This window comes from Sinohyriopsis cumingii, chromosome 10 (genome assembly GCF_028554795.1).
Source record: "Sinohyriopsis cumingii isolate HCF-2022 chromosome 10, ASM2855479v2, whole genome shotgun sequence".
NCBI lineage: Eukaryota > Metazoa > Mollusca > Bivalvia > Unionida > Unionidae > Sinohyriopsis > Sinohyriopsis cumingii.
The window spans coordinates 118174510-118200454 of NC_142970.1; the positions used below are offsets into that span (position 1 = coordinate 118174510).

General features: G+C 35.6%; 1 protein-coding gene across 2 annotated transcripts in view; it reads left to right on the forward strand.

The window, feature by feature from the left end:
• The window catches only part of LOC149791093 (histidine N-acetyltransferase-like), a 76612-nt gene extending 51725 nt beyond the window's left edge, over positions 1–24887 (forward strand). Inside the window, exons 1-3 of one of the 2 annotated variants that reach the window (XM_089973009.1) lie at positions 21470–21683; positions 21951–22184; positions 24030–24887. In XM_089973009.1, the coding sequence (XP_089829135.1) occupies positions 21534–21683; positions 21951–22184; positions 24030–24575 (930 nt within the window). In that variant the 5' untranslated portion in view covers positions 21470–21533 and the 3' untranslated portion in view covers positions 24576–24887. Of the gene's footprint in view, positions 1–21469; positions 21684–21950; positions 22185–24029 lie in introns of those variants that run through there. The other variant, XM_089973010.1, reaches the window with a different exon arrangement.
• The last annotated feature ends 1058 nt before the right edge of the window (positions 24888–25945 follow it).

A 25945-nucleotide genomic window follows, 5' to 3' on the forward strand; every position in this document is an offset into this window, starting at 1 on the left:
AAAAGTCGTTCAGCTAGTGTTTTGTTGAATCTCTCCACAATTGCCTGGTCATTGTGAATATTAACTTTACCGCGTCTTATTTTTGTATATTTTGGTTTCATTAATGAGGTCACCGCGCCGAGGAATTCCCGTCCAGGATCAACCTGAAGTAAGATCGGATACGTTAATGGTCCTCGCTGATATATTATTTCAAATGCATCAGCTACCTCAGCAGCTGTTTTCTTAGTTAATGGTTCAGCTTCTTTGTATCTGCTAGCAATATCTACTACGGTCAGCACATATTTATAGATTTTACCATCAACAGTATCATGCGGTAAAAACATATCAGCCTGATGAACCTCATTTGGTACGCTGACGTCAAAATGCGCGTATTTAATTCGTTTTGGTGGTGGTAGATAAATTTGCCATATAGCCTGTTTAGATAACCAAGCAGCAGCCGTAGATGGTTTTACTCAAGCAGCTTTTGCAAGTTTTTTGATAGCTGGTTTGCCCCGCCAAAATCCAGCAGGAGAATAGTAAATCGCTTCCATATTAATTACCAGCACCAAAAACTAATTTACCCTTCATTGCGTTTTTAATTAACCACGAATCTAGTCTTTCCCTGATAGATTTATTTTTTATAGAATTTATTGCGTGAATTAAATTTATATCAGCAAGATGTCGCTGTTGAATATCTTTATTTCGATATGCTATATCGTGAATTAAACATGCTTGATCAATCGCATTAATCGGTTCCTCACCTGAATTTGGTTGATCCTGATCATTTAATCTGCTATCGAATCTGGTACCTGCTCCGCAATAGCTGTATCCTGGTAGGTGTTTTTCTCCGTGGTATTTAGCCCAGGTGAATCCTGGTAACGGTGATAATTTTGAGGTGATGTCACCTCCGTGGAATCTTTTTTTTTATTTGATGATGTAAATCTGAATATTTTGTATTGCATTTTTCACATCTACCGGTAACGGCTAATCTGTTATTGCGAGTAACAACCGTAGTTATCTCTATCGTTGGTGTACGTGTTTTACATTTAACACAATATAGATCCATATTATAATTATACCATGAAAGTAATTGATTTTTCAGCTACAAAAAATCTGTTCCTGTCAAGCATCATGCAGCGTTACCTAATTCGATCAGAATGACAATAATTGGCCCATCACGAAGTGGAAAAACTCAATTGCTGTTAAATCTGATAATGAGATGGTTAAAATGAGATAAATTATATTTGGTTGCACCATCTGTTGATGATCAACGTTGTTATCAGGTCTTGAAAGAGTTTAATGAAAATGCAGCCTCGCTGAATAATGGTGAAAATATAATTGAATTTATCACCGACATTGAAGATGCTCCCTCTGTTGATGATCTAGATGGGTCAATCAATAATTTAGTAGCCTACGACGACGTGATGTTAGATAAACAAACTAATCCTGTCAGAATATTTTCCCGTGGTCGACATAAAAATACAGATATCATTTATGTAACTCAAAGATATACTCAGATACCAAAAGTAATCAGAGACAACTGCAATGTTTTGGTTGTTTTTAACGGTGTTGATGCTCATACACTGAGCAATGTTCATCAAACTTGGTGCGGTGGAGACATGGATATAAAGAAATTTAAAAATTTCTTTTCACGAGCTCAAGCTACACCTCATGGATTTGTGACGGTAAATCTATGTGATTCCAGGTCAAGATATCGGATAGGTTTAGATAAAATCTTTTAACGCTGATTGATATAATTTTGTGCAATTAGACGATAGCAGCAGGGAGGGCTCTACCTCTAGTTGGTCGTAGGGTAATAAACAAAAAAGAATTAAAATTAACGTAGAATACTTTTTTTCAGTTAAAATCTTCAATCTAAGATTTTATTAATGGAACAGGGTTCAGTAACGAATAAAATTCTCCAGGAAGCCTTTATTCGGTAAACAGAACCTTTCTACCAGACACTTTTCTGTGGGAGGTTTTATTTTTCGAATGAACCCCTGGCCTGATTGCCCTTCCTGCTGCTAGCCCACAAATGGGTCAAATGAAGCAGGATGCACATATTGTGAAGGCTGTTCAGCAGGAGGATTACAATGAGAAAGCGTTGGTGTGGATTCGTCAAATTGATTCTGGTCAAGGTGAACTAGATATTTATTAATATTTTGGTGAGAACGTATTTTGGATGTTGTTTTAAAAATAAGACCAAACATTTACGAAATACAAAGGGGCGTACGTGTCTTATGAACTACATTTTCAACTTACCTCGTTAACTCGTCCTGCTGATGTAAAATATGTCGATATGATCACAAGGCTAAATACATATATCACCAGGATTCAAGCTTAATATCGACATGTTTAGTCAGTGTATCTTATGATTTTTATCAAACGCTTACTGCGATAATTTGCATAAAGGACAAAGAAATGGGGAGCGGGATAAACATAGAGTAAGAGAATGGGAAAGAAGAGTACAATGAATGAAAGTTAGTGGAAATATAATGGAAGTAATTGTACAACGAATAGACAATAAAATGCAGATAGAAATAATGAATGAGAAAGAAGAGTCTAATAAATAATGAGATGGAGATAGAGGGAATGAAAACGAAGACTACACTGAATAGACAATAAGAAGGAGATAGAGAGACAGAATGAGAAAGAAGAGTACACTGATTAGACAAGAAGATGGAGAAACAGACAATGGGAAAGAAGTCAATAAATAGACAAAGAGATGGACATAGAGAATGGTGAAGAGGTATACAATGACTAGGCAGTTAGATGCAAACAGAGAAATAGATGATGCAGAAGTGTACAAAGAATATGAAATGAATTTGAGTATGGAGAGATGATGGGGAATATGTTTGCAATCAATAGGCAATAAGATGGAGATAGAGCGAATGGGAAAGAAGAGTCCATCGAATATACAATGAGATGGAGATATATAAATGGATAATAAGTATACAATGAATGGACAATGAGAGATAGAGAGAATGAGAGAGAGAGAGAGAAAATCGGAAAGAAGACTCCAATGAATAGACAATAAGATGGATATTAAGATAGACAGTAAGACTGAGATTTATAGAGAATGCGAGAAATTCCGATGAGTAGACAATACTAAAGAATTGTATATATGGGAAAGAATTATATAAAAGAATATATGGGAAAGAAGTATATACAAGTATATATGGGAAAGAATTATATAAAAGACAGTTAGACAGAGATGGAGAGAGAATGCGCAAAACGAGCCCTTTAAATAGATAAATACACTGAATAGAAATTGAGGGAGATATATAAACTAATGTTGAAGACTTACACAATGATTAGACAATGAGGTGGAGAGAGATCTACTGGGAAAGAAGAGTTATATAAGTAGATATTGCAATGAGATTGAGATACAGAGAAATGAATGAATATAGAATGAGATAGAGAGAGCGAGTGGGAAAGAAGAGTTATATGAATTGACAAAGAGATGGAGATACCGAGAAAGAATGTAAAGGAACACGCATGTGAATAGACGAGATGGGCAAAGAAAGCGAATGGTAATGAAGAATGTAATGAAGAGAAAATGTGATTGAGATAGGGAAACAATATGAAACAGTACACTGAATAGATAATGAGATGGAGAAAGATGGGGAAGAAGTATATAATGAATAGACTACGATATGAAGATAGACAGAGTGAACAATGGGAAATAAGAGTCACTTGAATTGACAATGAGATCGAAATAAAGATTAGGAAAGAAACGTCCAAGGACCCCTAAATATTGCTTTGATAAGTTACTTTACGGGTAATGAACCTCAACACTTGCCTTTTTGACATGCTTCCACATATTTGGTGATAAAACCATAGGAATGAAGCATGTAGTCCAAGCTATCTAACAATATATAAAATGTATAGGCATCATGTTAAGTAAGCCTTCATCTGTCTGTGCGTGCGCCTATACATACGTTTTCCATATAGGTAAAATAAGTCTTACCATTCGTATACAACCACAGATTTCGACAAATTTTATATCAATTAATATGTTTCTTGGCAGTCTAAATCGATCTTTGTCATTAGATTTATGTAAAAATGCAAAATAAAGTTGGCATTGTTTCGTCAATATCGCTTAGCTGAGCGAATTTGCGGATATATAGTTTCATGATGTGTGCTTACACCCTTGCCTTGTTATGATGTTTCCACGTAACTTGATGATAATACTATAAATATAAAGTGTTTAATACCTTGAACAGTTTTGCAGATCTGTATTACCTTTTCTAAGAGGATCTGGTTGGCATGTTTCTAAAATTTTGAAATATAACTTTGTAATTATTGAAACCATCACAACCACCACCACCCACCCACCACCCACACACAGAAGATTTAGAAGTATTAGATTTATTTACTATTATGGTATGGTACAGTTTATTCTTATGAATCCCATTAGTTTTCAGTTTCTGAGATATTTAAATCATAACTGACACTAAACCTTCCTTTAGTAGGAAAACATAAATTTAAAATCAAATTCCATCATAGATTATAATAATGAAGTGCACCTAGTTTTTCTCCTTGGAATGGAGGCAGATTGGAGAGTATGCTAATTTGGCAAACCTTCATCCTCCTTCCTGGGAGCTCAGGCAGCTAGGAGAGCCAAGTTAGATTTCACATTGATTACGCAAAGTGAACATTACTGACAGGCTTGATGTATGGTCCCTCTTTACAATTATACTGAACTGTCAGCCACTTGGATTTAGCCACAAAATAAAAGCAAATCTGCCAACGGTTTAAATTTGATCCTATATACGACTCTTAACACAAAGTCCTTGGTGATGTAATATCAAGCAATATAGTTACCACAAAGAAGTTTCGGTCTGGCCGTTTAGTGTCCCATCTTTCAGAAACGCAGTTGTTCATTTTACACAATTTAGCCTTGTGATAACATATGAAGGATAGAGTCTAACCTATCGAACAGTGTATACAATGTGGAGGTATCATGTTAAATAAGTCTTCATTTGTCTGTGCGTTCGCCTATACATAAGTTTCCGTATAGGTAAATAAGTCTTACCATTCGTATACAACCACAGATTTGGACAATTTTGATATCAATTTATGTGTTTCTCTGCAATCTAAATCGATCTATGTCATTAGATTTGTGTAAATATGCCAACTAAAAGAGTTCGTATTGTTTCCTCAATATTGCTTAGCAAAGCGACTTTACGGATAGAAATATTCATGATATGTACTTGTACCTTTGCCTTGTTATGATGTTTCCACGTAAATTGGTGATAATACTATAGATATAAAGCATATAGTCTAAGCTATCCAATATTATATAAAATGTGTAGTGATCAAGTTAAATAACTCTTCATTTGTCTGTCCGTGTGCCGATACATAAGTTTTCCTTATAGGTAAATTAGTCTTACTATTCATATACAACCACAGATTTCCACAAATTTACTATTAATTTATATGTTTCTCGGCAATCTAAATCGACCATTAGGTTTGTATAAAAACGCAAAATAAAAAGCTGGTATTCTTTCCTAAATATCGCTTTGATAAGCTACTTTACGGGCCATGAGCCTCTACCCCTGCCTTGTTGGCACGCTTCCACTTATTATGGTGATAAATTACCATACAAAACATTACGTGGCAACTTAGTCATTTTCAAGCCGCTTTACTTGAATAAACTGAGGATGTATATAACGTTGTTTTGTATTGTATTTCGAAGAGTGTTTTAAATCAATCTCAACACAGGAAACACAAGTATACCAAAAATTATATAACAAAACGCAACATATCTAATTTAACAGAACTATAGCACTGGTGGCTGGTGTAATAGCATTGATATTCTATAATTCCAGAAGTGAAGTACACTGGTCAAACTGATCTATTATAGTAAATGTACGTACATAGTTAGTTGATGGGCATACTTTTCTAATACATACTTTCAAAGTGTATCCCTTTGTATTGGTTTGACTCTAATAATGAAAGAGATGCACTTTAATGTTACACTAATCTCACAGCTTACTTTCCAGGTTACTTGAATTATACATTTGGAAATTCAAAATATACTGTAAAGGTGTTTTGTATAACTGTTTGCAATTGTACAGAGGATACGAATATAGTTTTAAACAGTTTTGTGATCATCAGGTAGCATTGTGTATAAACCTTACTTTAAAGATACAATAGGAGCATGAATGTCTAATACATTTACGGTATATAGGCTGGTCTCGTTGAACAGTCTGTGCTTTGGCTGTGACTAAAAACGCATTTAAACAACTTGGAAGGCAACATAAAGTGTAACGATACCAGATTGACACCACTGCACTTGTAGACAGATTGGTGCCTGGTGTATTTATATTTATACATTTAGACATGGCTTTGCATGAAATGAAATTGTGCAACTATAATCAGCCCCCTCATTACCACATTACACATAGTTTATCATAGCCAACAATTGTACATTTCCTCTAACAGTATTTATATTTCATAATTTTTTCTTCAGTTATAAATTACAAATTGTTCATTTGAACCTGTAAGTTGGATTAGTTTGCTAATGTTTATAAATTGTTCTATTGAAACGTATGTTTCTTGTATTCTTGTATTCTAAAATTTATTTTGTTTATCTGGTTTTCATCATGCTTCAGCAATCAAAAACATGTAACATTCTGCTCTGTTGGTATTATGTACTTCTTAAACCAGGACTGGTATAAGGTGAAGTGTACATTTGCAACAAGCAGAATGGAGAGAATGTTGACACACATCTATTCTGCTTTCATGTACTGTGACTGAAAATGTCTTTATATGTGATATGAGGGAAATGCATGCTGCCTAAGGTAGAGAGCGGATAGAAAAATGGCTGCACCCATGTGCTCGAGTAATGAACTTGAAATAGTCCAATGTCCACAAACAGTAGCAGTTATTAAAATAGGGAAAACTAATTTTGTGACAGTAGAAAATACTAACTTCTAAACGTGCAATAAATGAAATATAAAATATAACCAGAGTCACTCAATGGGACAGACGCTCTACTGGGCAAACGAATTTCCAGGAATTCAAGACAATTTCTTCATTTTAACTATTGATTATTCAATCCTTCAGCAATAACAAGATTTTCAATTTCGCGGCTGTGGTACTCAAACTTGATGTCAACTTGGCACCAATTTCATTTAGGACAAAGTAGACATCATTAAAAGTGTATTGGTGCAAACCACGTGTCATAATGATCATTCATTAAAGGGGAGTAGTGACAACAAGATTTAAAGTCAATCGTCGTGATAGCCATATTTTGATGTAATACTGACACCAATTTCCTTTAGGACTTGTTGAAAAAATCTATCATAATGATCATCCACTCAGCATGGGGTTTTTACTAAAAGACTTACAATTTTTAAGACATTCGTTGTGGCAGCCATATTGGATATACGACTGGCACCATTTTCATTTAGGACCAACAAGGTATAATAAGAAATATATTGGTGAAAGCCCCATGTTGATATAGCCATCCATTTGGAGAAAAGTAAAGATAACAATATCTTCAAGATATGACCTTCCATTCAGGAGGAGTAGCAATAACAAGATGTTCAAGATATTCATTGTGGCAGCCATATTGGATTTCAGTTGGGTACAATTTTTATTCAGGACTAACTTGACAATATAAGAAGTTGTTTCATGCAACCCCCATGTTCATATGACCATTCAGTCATGAATAGTAGTGATAATAAGACTTTCAAGATGGCCACTGTGGCAGTGATATTGGATGTCCGAGCAAAACCATTTTCATTTAGGACTAACTAGACCATGGGATGAATGTGTGTAAAGTTTCAAGGTTATCCTCCGAGTAGTTTAGGATAAGTAGTGAGTGATAACAAACATGCTAACAGACAGTCAGATGACGAATGGTTGACAGACAACAGACCATCCCATAAGCTCCTCTAGTCTATGACTAGTAGAGCTATAAAAAAAAGTTAGGTTAGTTTTTTTGTTCAATTTACCTGTTAAGTCCAGGAAGTGAAGATGATCAAGCGGATATAATAGTCTTTTGAGAGGTACATATCTGAAGTAAGGCCAAACTGTATACTTTATATCCCTAGTTACACTCAACAATCATACGCCAAAACAAAAATGGAAATATAAAATCATTTTAATGATACCTAACGTATAAAAGGTCTTTTTTAAATAGCCAGTATAACCAGTGAGGAAAACCTGAGAAATTATGTTCCTTTAAAAGTCAAACCCTGTGGAAACTATGAAACTGCAGAGTGGAGCCATAAAACAAAGATGAACATTTCTGAAATTGCTTTTCATTTTTTCATATCATCGTGTATGATTTTCTCAATAAACCCATCCATTAATATTGATGTTATGATTACAAAATACGCTTATCATCCTATCGTGCTGTTGTTGATACAATGTGTTGTTGCAGTATTCTGCCTGAAATGCTTCTAAAAGTGGGGAAATTAAATGTTTTAAAACACAGAAGTAACATAAATTTGGATTAGTTGAAAGAAAAATGTAGGAAACTGTTTCTTTTCATTCATGTGTAACACAATAAAGGAAAAAATTGCAAGGCAGATTCACTTGCTTCCTTATACTACAGTTTGAAGAATGAGCAAACTTTGTACCCTTTGACCTCTGTAAACCTGATCGTTTCCATCCCTATTCAACCTATATATTGTATCCGTGACATCTCTGGAATGAATGTGTAAGTCTTGTGTTCTTGTCTTTAGGATACTACTGGTTGCTATGTTGAGAAAATACAATATGCATTTTTAAAATAGCTCGCTTTTCTTATTCATAACCGATTAAGATAAATTTTGACTTGTTCAATTACTGATAAATGCACTGAGACTGTTACTTGAAAATAAAACAAGTTCTCTTTAGATTGTGTTTGAAAACATAAGTTCTTGAAAAATTGTTTTATAAAATATCATCTCAAAATGATACTGTATTAAAAATATTTTGGCAAATAATTTTTGGTGTCGGACAATATACAGCCTCCAAAGAAAATCAAGTATTTTGTTTTAAAAGTCAGATAGGTACTGACACTTCCACACAATCTAGTTAAAAAGTGCATGGTGTATGGATCAGATGTAATGTCAATATGTATCCTTGCACAATTGTTGAAACATAGGTATTTGCTAAGTCCATGAATAAAGCTTTCATGTCTCTTATCTTCTACTTTGTGGCTGTATGGTGTTTAAATGGTAAAATAACTGCATGGGATAATTTTGGCCACTTCATGTTTGATTGGTGACTGACATATTGAGCTGGTAAATATACATTTGTACCTATGTGTTGGTCTTGTATAGCAAACATTGCCATTTGATGACATTGTGTATATATGTATGCCATATCTGAAAGACATGTTTTACTGGTAGGTAGGTATACAAGCAAAATATGATAGATTTGAAAGATTGTAAACAGACAGTTAGAAAAAGAGCAATTAAAACAATTATATGCAAGTGTTGAAAGAAGCAAACATTGTACCCTTTGACCGCTATGAACCTGATCTGTTCTGTTTATATTCAACCTGTAAACTTTATCAATGACTTCTCAGGAATAATTGTGGTATGTCTTGTGTTCCTGTCTTTAGCATAATATTGTTAACTAATTGTGATTGTCCCTTTTGTTTTGACTATATATCAAGTCTTCCTCTGTTAGTGGTTTTGATGACCCCGGGGTTTGGCTATTGTGGTAAATTGTTTCACTGACTTTGTCCGGGATTATATGATCTTGTAAAGCTGTGCCCCTAGGCGTTATTGTAGTTCCGCTATTGTCTACCTGTACGTTATTGGGTTACGTATTATTTGAAGGGTACTCCCCGCTGTTAATTTCTGTCCCTCCTAGCATAGTTTCAATGATAACCGAGATGTGCTTTTTTTCGGCGATTGTGCCAATGCTGTGTATTTAGGGGTGGATTTACTCTTTGGAAATTGCGCTTTTATCTGGTCATATAAATCCGCAGCAAAGGTTGCATCTAACACTTCTTCTCCCATTGTGGTTTCAAAAAGGTTGAAATTTATTGACAATTGTAGGTTCAGATTTTGCGCTTCTTCTCGAATGAGTTCAAAGTCTGGGGCGGAAAAAGTGAAGTGCAACTCAACTGCAGGGATTTCCTTGTTATTGGGGTTAGGTGATAATTTAGTTTTCCTAGACTGGTTGGGTTGGTGGTTACTTTGGATTTTGAGGCATTGAATGTTGCCATTGCTTTGCGTAATTTACTTTCTTTATAGATTTTTGCGCTTCTCTCATTAATGTATTTCTTGTTAATCAGTTGTGATGCCATTTTTCTAGGGCTTGTTTTTGTGTTTAGGGCAAGCGTTGTTATGGGATTTTGTTAATAATTTGTTAGAGTAGAGAATAAAGAAGGCTGTTTGTTTTCCTTTTAACAGAAAATCTCAATATCACATGTGCTCGTAATCTGCATGGATTCTGTCCAGGCGTGTACTGGTATGTAACCTAGTGCCTGTTTTATGGAATGGAGCTAACTGTTAAAATTAGTTATTTGTTAATTTACTAAGAAAAAGTATAATTTGTCGTGATTATTTTGTTTACTTGAAAATCGCACAGCTAAATCTTGTGCAGATTCAATCCAGTTTAGTCTAGTATAAGTCCTAGTACCTGTTTAAGTAAATAAGTGGCAAATTGAGCGGTGTACAATAGTTAGTAAATGGTAAAAAGTCTTTAGTATAGAGTAAGCAGCAAATAGTTTTGATTGCCTGCAGGTTTAGCAATTTTCCTACATTGTACTTAAGTACCTTATACCATACGGTGTGGTATGGTCCAAAATGGCTGCGGGGCGGGCTGCTTAGCTGGGTTCCATTGTTTGGAGCTGTAGAAGATGGCTGCTAGCGGTCAGCTAGGTGGTCTGGTCAAATTATATGTGTCTTCCTTCTTCGACTGGGGTAGCACTCTGTCGGATTTGGCGGTTAAAAGAAATTGCAATCAGTACAAAAAAAAACAACATTCATCTAGGAAAAGAGCGTACCTAGATGAGAATAACGTTTTGAAGTCAATCAGGCGGTCCGGTTAAAGTGGCCTTTTTCCCTCGGCGGTCTTGATGTGAATGTAAAAGGTTCATATGATGACCCCAAATAATGGAACCAACGGACCTAAAAGAAACACACTCTCTTTTTCACTTACAATCGCTAACTACAAACACAATCGCAAAGATATTAATTTTTGATAAGCTACGGAGACGAAGTGCTTATAGACACTCTTCTAATCAAAGTCAAGCGAACGAAGTGCTTATAGACACACTTCCTTTTCTGTGACTTACTTACATACCATTGACAATTGAATATGTATCTCTGTTATTGTGTATGGGTAGCCCTGAAGAGGGCTGCTTTTGGACGAGAAGTTATGGCAATCTTTTATTGTCTAAGATTCCGCCCGCGTCTGGTAACAGGCTTTCCCACAATTTACAGTCTGGTCCTCGGAAAGAGAAGGAGAACACTTTCGTGTCTAAACGGCAGTCGAGAAAACCTTCGTCTGGTTCCTGTTGCTGCGGTTCAATTTGCTCTCTTTGCTTCTGAAGTCTGTACTTCTAAGTCCATTCTTCCTTTTCCTTTCTGATTTCCTCTCTGAAGAGCTCAACCATCAGGTCTTCAGTCACTTCAACATTTTGACATTCTCTAGCGGTTCAGGCTTCAGTATCAGACTTTGCCTGACACGATGCAAATTCAAGTAAGCTTCGTTCAGCTTGGCTAGTCTCGAGCATATTTCATAGTAGGATGAGTAAATAATGAATGGTTAGACTAGTTAGTTAGATAATTTAATTAAAGAGCCATACACACCAATGCACGTGCCTATGATTTATTCCTGCACCGCAGGATGGTAATTGATCCAGAGGGAAAGAAACAGTGCCTCATTCCTCAGGCTTTTATGCCCTTCAAGAGTGCTGTTAAATTAGGCGTCAGCTAGCGAAACATGTTTCATGCTAGCTGAATGGAAGGCTGACACTAGTGGGAATAGACCCAGCATGCACTTATGTATAATATTTGTGCTTAACCTGATTGGATGAGTGGAAATGGTACCTACGCTCACTCTTATGATGTGTGTTATGTTGGAGGCAAGGAAGGAAAAATGCGGGAAAAGGCTGTTGTCTGTGCGCATTTGGGGTCCGCTGGATCCAGGTTGGTGATTGCTGATTTACTCAGGTCTCTTAAACGGGTCAAAGTCGCCCATCTTAATTGGGTAAATGACTAGTTTATTTGGGGTTTGTTAAATCCTATTTTTGAGCCCTGTTGTTTCAAGGTATTCTATTATATTAAGATTTGTTGTTTGTTTGTTAGGATGTGTTGGGTACAAAAATCCTGAATATTTATAGGGGGCTTTAAATTCTTTTCGAACTCTTTGAAATTTGTTTCTTGCTATCTGGAGTTTAGTACAAACATTTAAGACATGATGTAGGTCTCCTACAGTGTGACAATAGGCTTTTTACGAAGTATTGTGCTTCTGTAGAGCTATATCTGAGTTGGCTGGATTGGGATCTCTGAATTTAACTTTAGCGAATTTGTTTGCTTGTTCATTGCCAGGGATTCCTATATGAGATAGTACCCACATAAACTATACTATTTGGTTCATTATGGATAATTCTTTGAGGATATGGTAAGCTCTGGAAAGAAAAAGCTTTCTTGAACTAGTGTTGCGATCTTTCATTGAGTTTATTACACTTAAAATGTCGCTAATAATGACAGCTTTTGGGATGTTACTGTCAGTGATCCATTTCAGTGATTCAATGATTGCCCATAATTCTGTGGTGTAAACAGAGCAATGGTCTGGTAGTCTGAACCCTATTTGTATGTTATATTCTGGGATAAATATTGCAGCTGCTTTTCGTGGTGTTTCAGTTGTTTTGGATCCATCTGTGTAGACTTTCGTGAATCGAGGGTAGGTGGTTTTATGTCATTTATGAGAGTGTTTTTAGTTTGTTTTCTTGTTCCAATTTGTTTCCGTATTGGGTAGCCTTGGTGTTTGTCCTTTGGATAGTTTGCCACCAAGGGGCTTGGTCAGGTGGTTTGATGTATTCTTCCTGCTGTTCAAGAATTGGGAGATTTTCCCTTAGAGAGATGAGTCTATATGAATTTATGTTATTGGGGTCTTTGCCCGGTTTAGGAATGGGAATACATATTGCTTATTTCTAGCTCTATGGTTAGACTGGAGACTTACTCGCTTTATATTGTTCAAGCGCGGACGAGATAGAAAACAACCCTGTATTGTTTAGAGTATGATATCTTGATTTGAGGATGAGGGATAGAGAGCAGTCAAAGAGCATGGTTCATAATAAAAAATGGGAAACAAACAACTGGCGCATTTGGTCAAAACACAACTTTTCATTCAAATAACCAACAACCACTAATTAACATTATTTCAAAGAATCAAACATTTTTTCGTTATGTCAATCTATTTTGGACAAGGTTGACAACATTGTGAAGTGAAGCTAGACTTTCAGGAATGGAGGTCATTGGGTCTTTGGCGTAGACTACGTTTCTATGCTAAAGACAAAAAATAACCATAATGGTAATACAATCATCGACCGACTTTGTCATTGTTACTAGAAGAGCTTTGATCAAAATAAGTCACTAAATGTTCCAAATAATATCCAAGATTGTGTTGATATGAAAATACACACGATATTTTTCCACACAACATGAAATCTGTGCCTTGTAATTTCACATTATTGAATCGTGTCGTCTAGGCATTTCTCTCATAAAGTCAATGATGTCGTCATCCAAAGGTTGCAATCAACATGAATCAAAATACTTCACGCAACATACTTTAGGAAAGTAGACGGATACCCAGTGGGTTCCTTGGAGATGACTGTCGTCCGGGTTGATGACATAAACTTGATGATCTTGAGGTTGGCGATGCGGAAGTTCATCTTTAGCACACACGACAGGATTCCAAAAGGTAAGTTCCCAGGTATCCATTTTTGCTTTGTTTTGTCTTTTTTTCTTTTTTGTTCTTCACAGGTAATCATAAGTTATCAATTCAAGCCTGACTTTTTGCTTGAAAATGAGTGAAACGTAACCGTTTCTTCGCTCCGTCTCTGCACTCTGAGCCAAGAGAACTTCAGTGTGATTGAGCTCTATAGTGTCATCAATGGAGGAGAAGAATGATCACGCAAGTCTTTATACCACTGATGCAACACGAATTCTTCCGAGATGAGACTCCATGCTTCGTCCAATTGTTCTTCTGAACTGAGCATCAGACATTTATCGTGTTGGATTTGACTGGGATGATCTTTTTGACATCCATAGCAATCTTTCCGTATTTGTTTGCCAGGTGTTTGGCAAAACAGGAAACTAAATGTTGTTTTTGTTCTGCCTATCTGGAATTTATCACTGTGACCTTTTCGTCTTTGTCGTGGGGTTCTACTTTCACGGTAACCTCCCATGATATTTCCAAAGATTATCCAATTTTTAAAGAGGAGTTACAGTCTTCCATAGCTTCTAATAGTCTAGAATGACTTTTCTCAAACTGCTGATTTCTATGGGATTATCAAATTCGGCATACAAGAGTACATTCACCGTGTGAGGCAAAGCTTCCGCAAACTAAAGTTCCACACAAATTTGTTCGAATTTTATAGGGTGGAAATGTCCCTCATCGGTGCATTGGTCTGGAGTAAAATCAAAAGCCAACAAACTGTACCCTCCTACGTAACCTTCGTACGTAATACCGTGACTGGTGTTGATTCATAGCTGTCCCAGTACTGCATCGATTCAGTCTCAGGCGGACATCAACACCGTTCAAAAAATACTTGTCGTGTAACCACATGTTCAAATGCAAACAACCTGCCAGTTCTAAACTCTTCCTATCTTTGATTGTGTTTCTTCGTTCTATAAATTCCCCATTGTTTCTTTTGGTTTTATCCGTATCGGTTTCATTAAAATGGCCTGGCGAGCCAGGTTTCCATACCACACAAGCATCCAGATGAGTAATTCTTGGATTCTTTTCTGTACGTCAACAAATGTTCCAGGTAGGCTCGGTAAGGGTAAATATCCATGCTGCTACTGACTAGTGTGTTAGTCAAGTAACAATCCACTGAGCTGAACAAGGAATGCATAAAATTGTTGACGGGAGTTACTGCCTTAGTGTCCATGGGATCTCCATTTGGATCTTGAACTTTGACTTTCAGGTACAAGTAACTGCTATTCAGATCGACGTAATCTTCGTAATGTCATTTGATTTCAAACTCGATGGAGGTTATCCCGAATCCTTGACAGATGGAATGGGATGAAATTCGACACATTGGAATTCTTGCATCGTCATCATAGTGAGTGGAATGTCAAACAGATCCAGATCCGACTTGGAACAGTCGCAAAGCTCTCTGTACATCATTTAGTTTTCTCTCTACGTTTTAATAATCAAATTTCTTTAAGTCTCGGACGGTTCTTCTTTACTTAGTTTTTCTAGCTTTATGAGTATAAAGGCTTCTTAACCGGTGTTTTCTTCGTCGTCTCTTTCTGCCTTGTCCTTGCTGTGATGCTAGGAAAACAGGAATGCCTGACTCGGCAGCGTCCATGGTATTTATATGCGTTTTTTATCGGCCCAAAATGTCTTTGCCGGTTTCCAGCAAGACATTTGTGCCTGCTCTCAAGAAAGTTTATTTGGGGTTTTGTTTGTCGGTGATGACATTTTGGAGCAATTCGTTGCCTTGCGACAATGCATCATATTTAAGGCATGCAACCCTCATATCACCATCGGTTTCAAAACAGGAGCCACCGAACGAAAGGCCGATTTCAACAGATCTCATAAACCATGTCCTCGCTGTCGGGCGACGCCTTTGTACACAGGATACGTCACTTTGCCTTAGAGAATAGAAGTTCGAAAATGGAGTTTCACTGTGACTTTCCCTTTGGAGAATGGAATATTTTGTCCCAGATCTTTTAAAGCAATACTGACAGTGTCGAAATACGACGTACTGACGGGCAGATAATGAGGTTGTACAAATTTGCGGTGAACGTGATAGGTGTTTCCACCTTGACAGAATCCACTTAAAAGGAATGCCACGTAACGGTAGGGAGGTGTACCCCAATATATTGTACTCACCGCATTGGAATACACAAATATCAACTTTTGTACTCGGTTCAGTTCTACTGGGGATGAAAATACTTATAAAATCGATTGTTGTTGTTAGTGTCTATGGTATTGGGGCCCATATGATGTCTCCTACCAAAATGTCAAACAATCCAGGACAAAATGTAATGGACAACGTTTTGGCATCCTGAAATTTCAGCGGCAGGCGACGATCTACTTTAAGGTACCCATTGGTGACACTTTTTTAATTTGTTCAAGGCGTTGCTAAACTGAGCGTTGAAATACTGCTATCGTGCCCACCACATGTTGACCACTAAATTAATTGCCTCTGGAATTACCATTTTATAGATGATTAAGGTAGCTTTGGCTAGTGATGGTTTCTTGCCTTTGCAAAATGTTTATCTTCGGCAATCAACATTTGTTGGAATTGTTCATTAAAGATTCCCAACGTGAAAAGTGTTTTGAGTTTTAATGATGTTTTGGATTTGTGACGGGTGATTCATTTCTACCAAAGCCACTTCCCAATGAGCTTCGTGATCTAATTCGATGGCCTGAGGTAATTTGGCAGGGTAACAACATAAAGTATTGTTGGGAAACAACTCAGTGTAACTGTCTGAGGTACAGGTCTTTGAAACATGTTAATTCATTTGTAATGTACAACTGCTACTACTACTACTTATAATATTACTACTGCTACTACTACTGCGATTAACATTAGCAAACATCAACACGAGCAGTGATCATAAAAATAGCGGGATTATTTGCAATAATAATAATAATAATAAAATAATAATAATAATAATAATAATAATAATGTTATTATTCTCATTATTACTGCAAAGATAATACGAGCACCGGAACAGCAATAATAATAATAATAATAATAATATTATTATTATTATTATTATTATTATTATTATTGAATGATAGTACAAGAACTGAAACAACAACAATAACAATAATAATAATAATAATAATAATAAATTGTACTTATTGTAAATACCAACGTGTTGGTGGGTCTTTCTGTACAAACAGTACACAATAACACAATAATTTATTAACAAATCACCCATGCCAATATCTATAATTCGATGTGATTTCTGGTTGGTAAGATGTATGTATACATAAAACATACTGCATGATGCATGTATACATAAAACATACTGTATGATGTATGTATACATAAAACATACTGTATGATGTATGTATACATAAAACATAGTGCATGATGCATGTATACATAAAACATACTGCATGATGCATGTATACATAAAACATACTGCATGATGCATGTATACATAAAAAAACTGTAGATATTAGGATAAATCGATAGTTCTGCTTCTTAAAACACTTCGCACCCAAAAGTGCATTGCAATTCCAAGATACAAAATACATGATGCAAGAAATTTTATTTCATGATCTTAGCCTTCAAAGCAAACAAAAAAAAAACCCCACTGATTCTTGCTATTATCCTGACACATGTAGCCGTTTGAATAAATTTAGACACCACATGTCAGTGATCAAATTGGGCCGTCCGTTTTAATGGAAACTTCTATAACATAAGTAACTTGCCTTTTCCTTGAGGCAAAACAAGCACCTTTTCAGAACGTCATATGTATCGGTTCAACACAGACGATGTAAAGAAGAATTGCAAGGGATCTAATTAACTTAAGCGTTGCCTTGAATATCAGGGGGCAGTAACTGTCTGATATACCCCATTCATTTAGAAGTAGGGTTTTATTAATACTTTTATCATTCTTTTATTAAATCTCTAAAGATCATTCAGTAGAAATTCTTCACAGATTTAGAGAATGTAAAAGTGAAAACCTACTGCTAAATCACGGCAGGATCACAATTTAACATGCCAACACCAATAGTATATCAAATTTCATTATATCAACAATTTAAAAGCCATGTTGGTTTTAGTGTATATGGTATAAATACGTTTCTACCGTATTCTCAACATCATTCCACACCCCCGACCCTGTTATATCTTCCGTAAAATACAGGTATGCTCAATGACACGAAAATGGGCTCATTATAGTTGAAATTAAAGTAAAGTAACAGCAGCAACAACAACATCAATCAAACTTTCATTTAAATGAATCATATCTGACATACATACTTGAAAAGCTCATTTCTCAATTTTGGAATCTTTTCCGTACCTACTTTCGCTTCTACAAGTGGTACATAATTTACGCGAATGAGAGTACTGCATATTTTTATATTTAAAAAAGACTGGCGAATTCATTATATGAAATCGCTATAACTAATACAACGAAAACGCCGTTCAAACAAAGCTGGAAGCAACAAATGTAATGGTATTCAATGCTTTACTGCAAACGCATGTTTGTACTTATTCTATTCTAACCTCGTGCACCGCATCATGGGAGGCCAGGGTACCAGGCTAGTTTGTAAGTTTGATAAATGTGAAAAGTGTTGTTCTTGTTCTATGGTTTAACGCCATTTTTCAGCACAAGATAGACTATACATAGCAGTCAGTATAACTGGTGGAGGAAGAACCCTGTAAAACCCAGGGAAGAACCACCGACCCACAAAAAGCTACTGGCAGGTTTTCCCACGTATCCACGCTAGCTGAGCCTTGGACTCGAACCCACGCAGAGGTGACATGGCAGTGATCCGGAACAGTGAGCGCTTTAGACCACTCGACCATTCGGGGCCCCGTGAAAAATGTAATGCGATTTTGTTGACTTGACATTTGAATAGAACATAACGTCATACAAGTGTCAATCCAATCTATTTCATCACGGTCGAATATTGTGAAACTGAGAATAAGACTAGCCCATTTAGTTTTGCCACACATTTGGGACTCCACTGATAGCAGGAAGGAAAGCATTACTCGAAGTGGACAATTTTGTAACAACTAATCCTAAATTTACCGAGATGTCTTGCTAAGCATTTTATTTCGGAACATATTGCTTTTCGTCATATTCTGTAACAATCATTCCTGTGGAATTCATACCTGCAACATGTTACTAAAATATCTTAAACTGAATATGCGATCGACTATAAAACAGTCTATTTCTGGAGTTCATTCACGGAGCAGGTTAATGCATTTGTCTCTCGGGTTGACTTAAGATTTGATTTTTGCAATTCGGTGTTTAATTGGATGGTTAATTTACAGAATCGCATGTTTATTTTGTTTGCCATATCGATTAAAAACTGTTCTGTCGTTATCGCCTTGATACGCTCCGTCTATCAGGTCTCTCCCTTGACCTAATATCTTATTGAAAATCATTCATTAACAAAATAGATTTAGATCTGTATTTCGAGAAGATTATAAGATCTGATATAAGTATATTAGTCTATATTTAAAGTATGCTGCGAGTCTTATTACCAGTTTAACATTTTATTTGTTGTACGTTAGTTTGTGGAGGGGAATGGGTCCGTCAAACGTTTGCGCTAGAAGGTAGCATACTGCCGTAATTGCTCTAAAAAAACAAACAAAAGTCGTAAAGACCATAAACATGTATCTTTTCTTAAGTTGCCACAATTGATCCAAGATCAGAATTTAACTTTCCTTTTCAAACAAACAAACAAACAAATATGCACAGTATCACCCTGTCATCATAAGGGATTAGCATTCAGGAGATGGATCAAAAAGAGCACTGATTCAATCTTACACTGCATCAATGAAATTCTAGAGACAGCTTGATATGCAAGAATGATTAATAGTCCCGTCCTGTAGTCTTCAAAACTCAGTGACGCCGTTGTTTGTGTTCGCATGTCCGGCAAGTTCAAAACTCAACACAATGTACCCGTCTCTCTCTCTCTCTCTCTCTCTCTCTCTCTCTCTCACACACAAACACATTCACACGAGGTGGATACCTAAATACAAGAATATAAATACACAGACATACATAAACAAAAATACATTCACAAACTTGAACACAAGAATAATGCTGATAACTAAGAGATGAAACGTGTTTATATTTATTTATTATTTTTTTTGCATTGTTTGTTAGGTAGGTTTTGTAATTATTGTCCGTTATTTCATTATATGTTATGGAAAATTGTATGTTGGACTTGACCTTGTCCAAAATTAAGGTTGTTTTCTACTCGACCTGAAGAAATGATTTTGGTTTATCTCATTCTAGAGATTTATCTCAATCATTGAGTCTAGAGCTTTTGAAATTCCCCACGAAATGTCAGATCTACCTGTTGTTTACTATATATTAAGCAACACATTTAGAAACCAGCTTCTAATTGCAACTACGAGTTTATTTAGTAAACATTAAGAAACTTCTAGAAAGTTATTGTCCATTAGATAATATTATTTTTTTCTCAGAATATACCAATGGTGACCTGAGGTTAAATTAGGATAGCATAATTATATTATTGGAAATATTATGTATCCTTGCTTTAAGATCATAGAAAAGTTAATTGTATCATTAATGTGTCCAGAAATTTATTTGAGCTGGAATTTATTTATTTAAATTATTTAATTCAAATGATTCTTCCCTGGAAATTCAAAGTGCTTAAAAATATTATTCTTGGAAATAGAGACTCGAATTTATACTGAAATTTTAAATAACTATATATTCTTGGATTGTATTATTGTGATCTAACAAAATACTGTTGGCACATCACAACTACACGGGCCACCAAAGGCATATCAACACTTTAATCACTCATCGTGTCCGTAAATTATAGGAATGACTAGGGATTGAATTCGCAATACTGTAAGTTCGTTTTTTACATGTTCACTTTGTATTCTAGGGAATTAAAATATTCATTGAATTTTACAAAGCGTTTTGCTTCTCACTCTTTTCTGTTACTTATTTAAGACCATTGCGTCGTAATAATACGACTTATTTCATAACGCTTGAGCTTGAATGCGCAAAATCATCATGCCGTCCACAAATTAGTATATACTCTATCGGTGCCGACTTTTGTTAGCAGTTTAAGACAGAAGAGTAGCGTGTAAATCCTTTTCAAACATATTTCTATAATGGCAAAATAAAGAATGTGCGTGTCTTATCTACCACTTTGACAAACATTTGGAGCAATATCTCGTAAAACCCCATAGGGAATCACATTTCAGAAAACAATCTCGGGCACACAAACCGTGACCAGACATAATGTTGCAATAAAGTTACATATATATCATTTGCAAACGTTCTTCATAATTATCACTAAGCAATTTTCATGAAAGTCGATACAATTCTCTCTCTCTCTCTCTCTCTCTCTCTCTCTCTCTCTCTCACACACACACACACACACACTCACACACACACACCATTACCTCTCCAAGCGAATGTGTCATCACATGAAATTTAACCTAAATAGATATACCTACTCTTTAGAAGGTAATGAAATTCATCGAGACATTTGTCAACATTGGGGATCCATCACAAAATGAGTAAATCTGCGACCTCCTTCAGTATTTCGAAGTACCTATATATCACGTCGTTTCTGTATAATAATGTCGTCTTTTTAAGGCCTCGTCAAAATCTTGCGAGAGCGCAAAAGACAGATTCCGTTTAGATATCTTGTAGCTTTCCGGTTTTAGGGTGATGCGAAGGGCAACAATTGAAGACAAAAATGATGTACTGGCTCTGAACGAGAACGTTTACGGTGAACTGGATTATCTCCCATCCTACTACGACTCGTTCGTGCAAAATCCTGTAGCGATACCATTTGTGATTAGCCACGATTCGGAAATTGTAATCTCTCTCTCTCTCTCTCTCTCTCTCTCTCATATCATCTAAATTAGGATACGCCCAAATACAAATGCATTATGATTATGTTTGTTGTTCTAATGAAATTAGGTAAATACATATATAAGTTTCATATTTAAATGTGTAATTTTTCAACCTAAAATGGTCTTGCTTGTTCAATGGTTAATTTCTTTGGCATTGTGAAATACGAATATTTTAACCTGGTCTAAATATATAATCACTGTCGCAGTTATTATTCACTTTACATTCCAGATCGGATATATGTGCGGGTTTGTGGTAGACGAAGGAGAAACTATTTCCCAAAGGGCTGCTATAATTAGCCCAAAATTTCAGGGAAACGGATATTTGAAACTTCTTAACCAACATATTATCGAGGAAGCGCGGAAACGATACAATATACAACGAATGGCAGTTGCGGTCGACAATGATCATCCTTATATTCAAAGAAATTCGTTCTGGAAAATGTACTCTTTGATTTCTACAAAGGTATTGTAATGGAAAATTGTCCTAAGTGTGATAATAATTTCTGTTACCAAACGTTACCTGTTTAATATTGTGTTCCCTGTTTTTTCAGTAAAATTATATATATATATATATATATATATATATATATATATATATATATATATATATATATATATATATATCACAGTTCATAAAGATTTTTTGTTTCTAACGTAAAATCTCCTTTTGCAACATTGTTTACGAGATATCACTTAAAACTATTAACACAATTTATTACATAGAGTAAAGAAAATTTAAATGTTTGAAAGACTACAGAACACACACACACACACACACACACACACACACACACACACATATATATATATATATATATATATATATATATATATATATATATATATATATATATATATATATATATATATATATATATATATATATATAAAGGAATCCTGCTTTCCCCTTATAATTATTTCTAAGGGAATTCATGCAGGGTGTTTGAACCTCCAGGAAATTATTTTTCGTATAGCAAGAAAGTATGTTATCTTCTACTAAAGAATGACCTAGCACGGATGATAATAAATCATGTTTTCGACACGAAATTTATACTACAGAAGTAAGTTTAGGACCATGTGAATCATTTATAAATACTACCACTTGGTCTATGCATAATTGAATGATCCAGGGCCTGTTCTTAATGACTCGGTAGTAATGATAGTGTGCTAGAGTTTTTGGGGTCGGACAAAATCCGTATTAAACCTTATAAAATAGATTAAATCAGTTTCAGGGTTGGTGCTGAGAGACACAGTTGAGCATTATAGGTAAAAGTAATGTTCATTGTGCAGAAGAAAAAAAAAACCAAACTGGTATTTATCTTAATCCTGTTATCATACAGTCCTACTTTGCTCCAAGGTCGCCAAAAATAGATTTCCACTTGTTTAAAGGACAAAAACAAACAATCAAGTAAACACAATGTTAAATAAAAACAAAAACAAAAAACAAAAAAAAATCGGCTATTGACTTTTGGGACACACTTTCTTACCTTTGCTGTCAATATTGCGAATCTTTAGCACACTATTGCTTTTCAAAGTCAGAGGTTCCTAAATAGAAATAAAACACTTAATTAAATATATATTTCCAAAATTCGTAATGCTTTTATCCTTTTCTATAGCTGCATTGCTGCTCAGTCTTAACTTTAACAGGAGATTTAAAATATGTAGAACGTTTTAAGAAACCTCGGAAACTGGGGATATTTGTGTGACGTGGTTTACAAATGTCAGCAAATATGAGTTTTTCATAATGATATATTCGTTGTAGGAATAAATATACAGAGTTACCAATTTAATTTTTTTTCGCTTGGTTATATCGATGGCTAAGAGTTGTGATGTTTTAGTTCGGCGGTTCAGATTTTGGTGGATATTTATGAATTCGCATGCTAAGTGACATAAAGATACATCCTGTCATACATTCATTCATTAATTGTTTAGAACATATGTTACGTTTCAAGCTATCCTCATAGGAACTGCTGCATTAGTGAATGGCTTAGTATCAGCATTCATTTTATTTATGTTATTACAACGAATGGAATTTGCTATCATCTCTTGCATAGGTTCTGAAATATTCTGAATTAAGATTCCCGGATACAAGTATAAAACTGTTTAATATTATCGCTTAAAATAGCTTACACGCATGTTGTGAAATTTCATCTTTATAATTCGTTTTCGTACCGGAATTTGATGACATCATTTAACGATAGAAATGAGAGAGGTATTCAGCTAATTAAAGGTTATTTAATATTAAGTAATTTTCTGAAACTGGAAATTGTTATGCATCATTTCATGTCGATTTGTTATTTTTTGTCAGGACATGTTCCGGTATATGGTGATACCAAGACAGCTCAGCACATGCTCAGAATTGCCTAATAGCCGTCCTTTCAAGAATGTGCCGGTCCATGGAGTAGCCGAATATTTTGATACAGAGATCATCCGAAAATACCTGTTTCCAGAAGACAGAATAGTCGTTAACTGGATCCCGTATCGATTGCTTCCTTCGAATCTCGCCCTGCTCGATGCAGATAATACGGTCTGTGTTTCAGAAGTCCAAGTTTGTGATCGAACTGTTTCGGGACTCTTATCAATTGCAACATTTTATACGGTACGTCGGCCCAGATATGCGTATACTTTGGATCTATATGGAACTGATGTCAACAGTGTGGCTTATCATCTTCTTTTTCATTTAAGGTTTATCGCCAACAAACTGAAAGATTTAGCTTGTTTATCAATTGTAGTTGACAAACAGTTGGATAAACAAAAGCTGATTGATATCATTGCTGAATGTGGATTGATTAAATGGACTGATTCAGACAATCCAAACAAAACGGTACAATATTTCCTGGAAAGTAAACTGTAAAAAGCACAAATGCTTAGCAAAGTTAACATATATCACAAATGTTTAGCAAAGTTGACATATCAGTAAACTCCGATGGAAACAATATTTAGGTAGACATTGATTATCATATACCCATATCATAACTAGGGACTCAGTGTTATTTTGACATCTAAATATCATCGATATGTTCTCAGATGGTTGACAGAGAATGAAAAACAATTAATTGAATGGAAGTCACCGAGTCGATGTGCATGGCCTCAGCGTGTTGACTGCCAGTTCATACAAGTTAATTTGTTTGTGTATGTGAATGGTCTACCAATGGTCTACCTATGTATTTGCAAATCTTAATCAGTTCCTAAATTGTATTGATGATATTCATTTCAGTTATATTACCTAGATTATCACTTAAAACGCGCGGATGTGAAGGAAAACATCCCCATACTTTTCTCATTTCATATAATATACTATCCACATAAGTGAAACAGCAATAAACAAACCGCAAATATACTATCCACACACGCAAAGCATTAACATTAAACCCAAATCTACTATCCAAACAAACGTACGTGAGCTCTTACAAACAAACACACACACACACACAAGCACACCACACACACACACACACACACAAAAGGAGAAAAAGAGTCAGTGTTTATATTCACACTACTCTACATACACATTGGCAAATCGATTACTATATCTTTTCTAGAGCATTGGGTAGCCCTGAGAAGGGCTGTTTGTTTTTTGAACTCCATGGCACCTGGTTAATGATGGCACCTTCCAGGCCTGGCACCACACACACATCTTCTTCCCCAGTCTCTTTTCACTCTTTTTGGGGGGAGAGCAGAGGCGGGATAAGTGGCTTCAGAACCCCAGTCTTCTGTCTCTGGGATTCTGAAATTTTCTCTCTCTTTTTCTTCCTCTTCTTTGTTTCTTCTCTCCTCCTCTTCTTTGTTTCTTCTCTCCTCCTCTTCTTTGTTTCTTCACTCCTCTTCTTCTTTGTTTCTTCTCTCGTCATCTTTCATCCTTCAGCTCATTCGCTATGTGCCTGGCATATTCCAGGTGCACATGAAGTTCAAGCAGTTTAGCTAGTCTGGTGTTCATTCTGGTGGTGTTGATCAATCAACAAGGGTAGCTAGACTGCCGAACGATTTTTAATTTATACTAAAAGCGCGGACGTGAAGGAAAACATCCCCTAAACAAAATTGATATTACCTAGATCATGACCAAACAACGCGCGGACTTAAAAGAAATACTCACTGACTTTTTTATACTACCCATCACTCTTTTAAAAAAAACTTCATGAAACCAATAATATACTATCCACAAACGCAAAGCAGTCAAATCAAACCCCAAATTTATTATTTACGCACGTCTAACAGCAAAAAAAA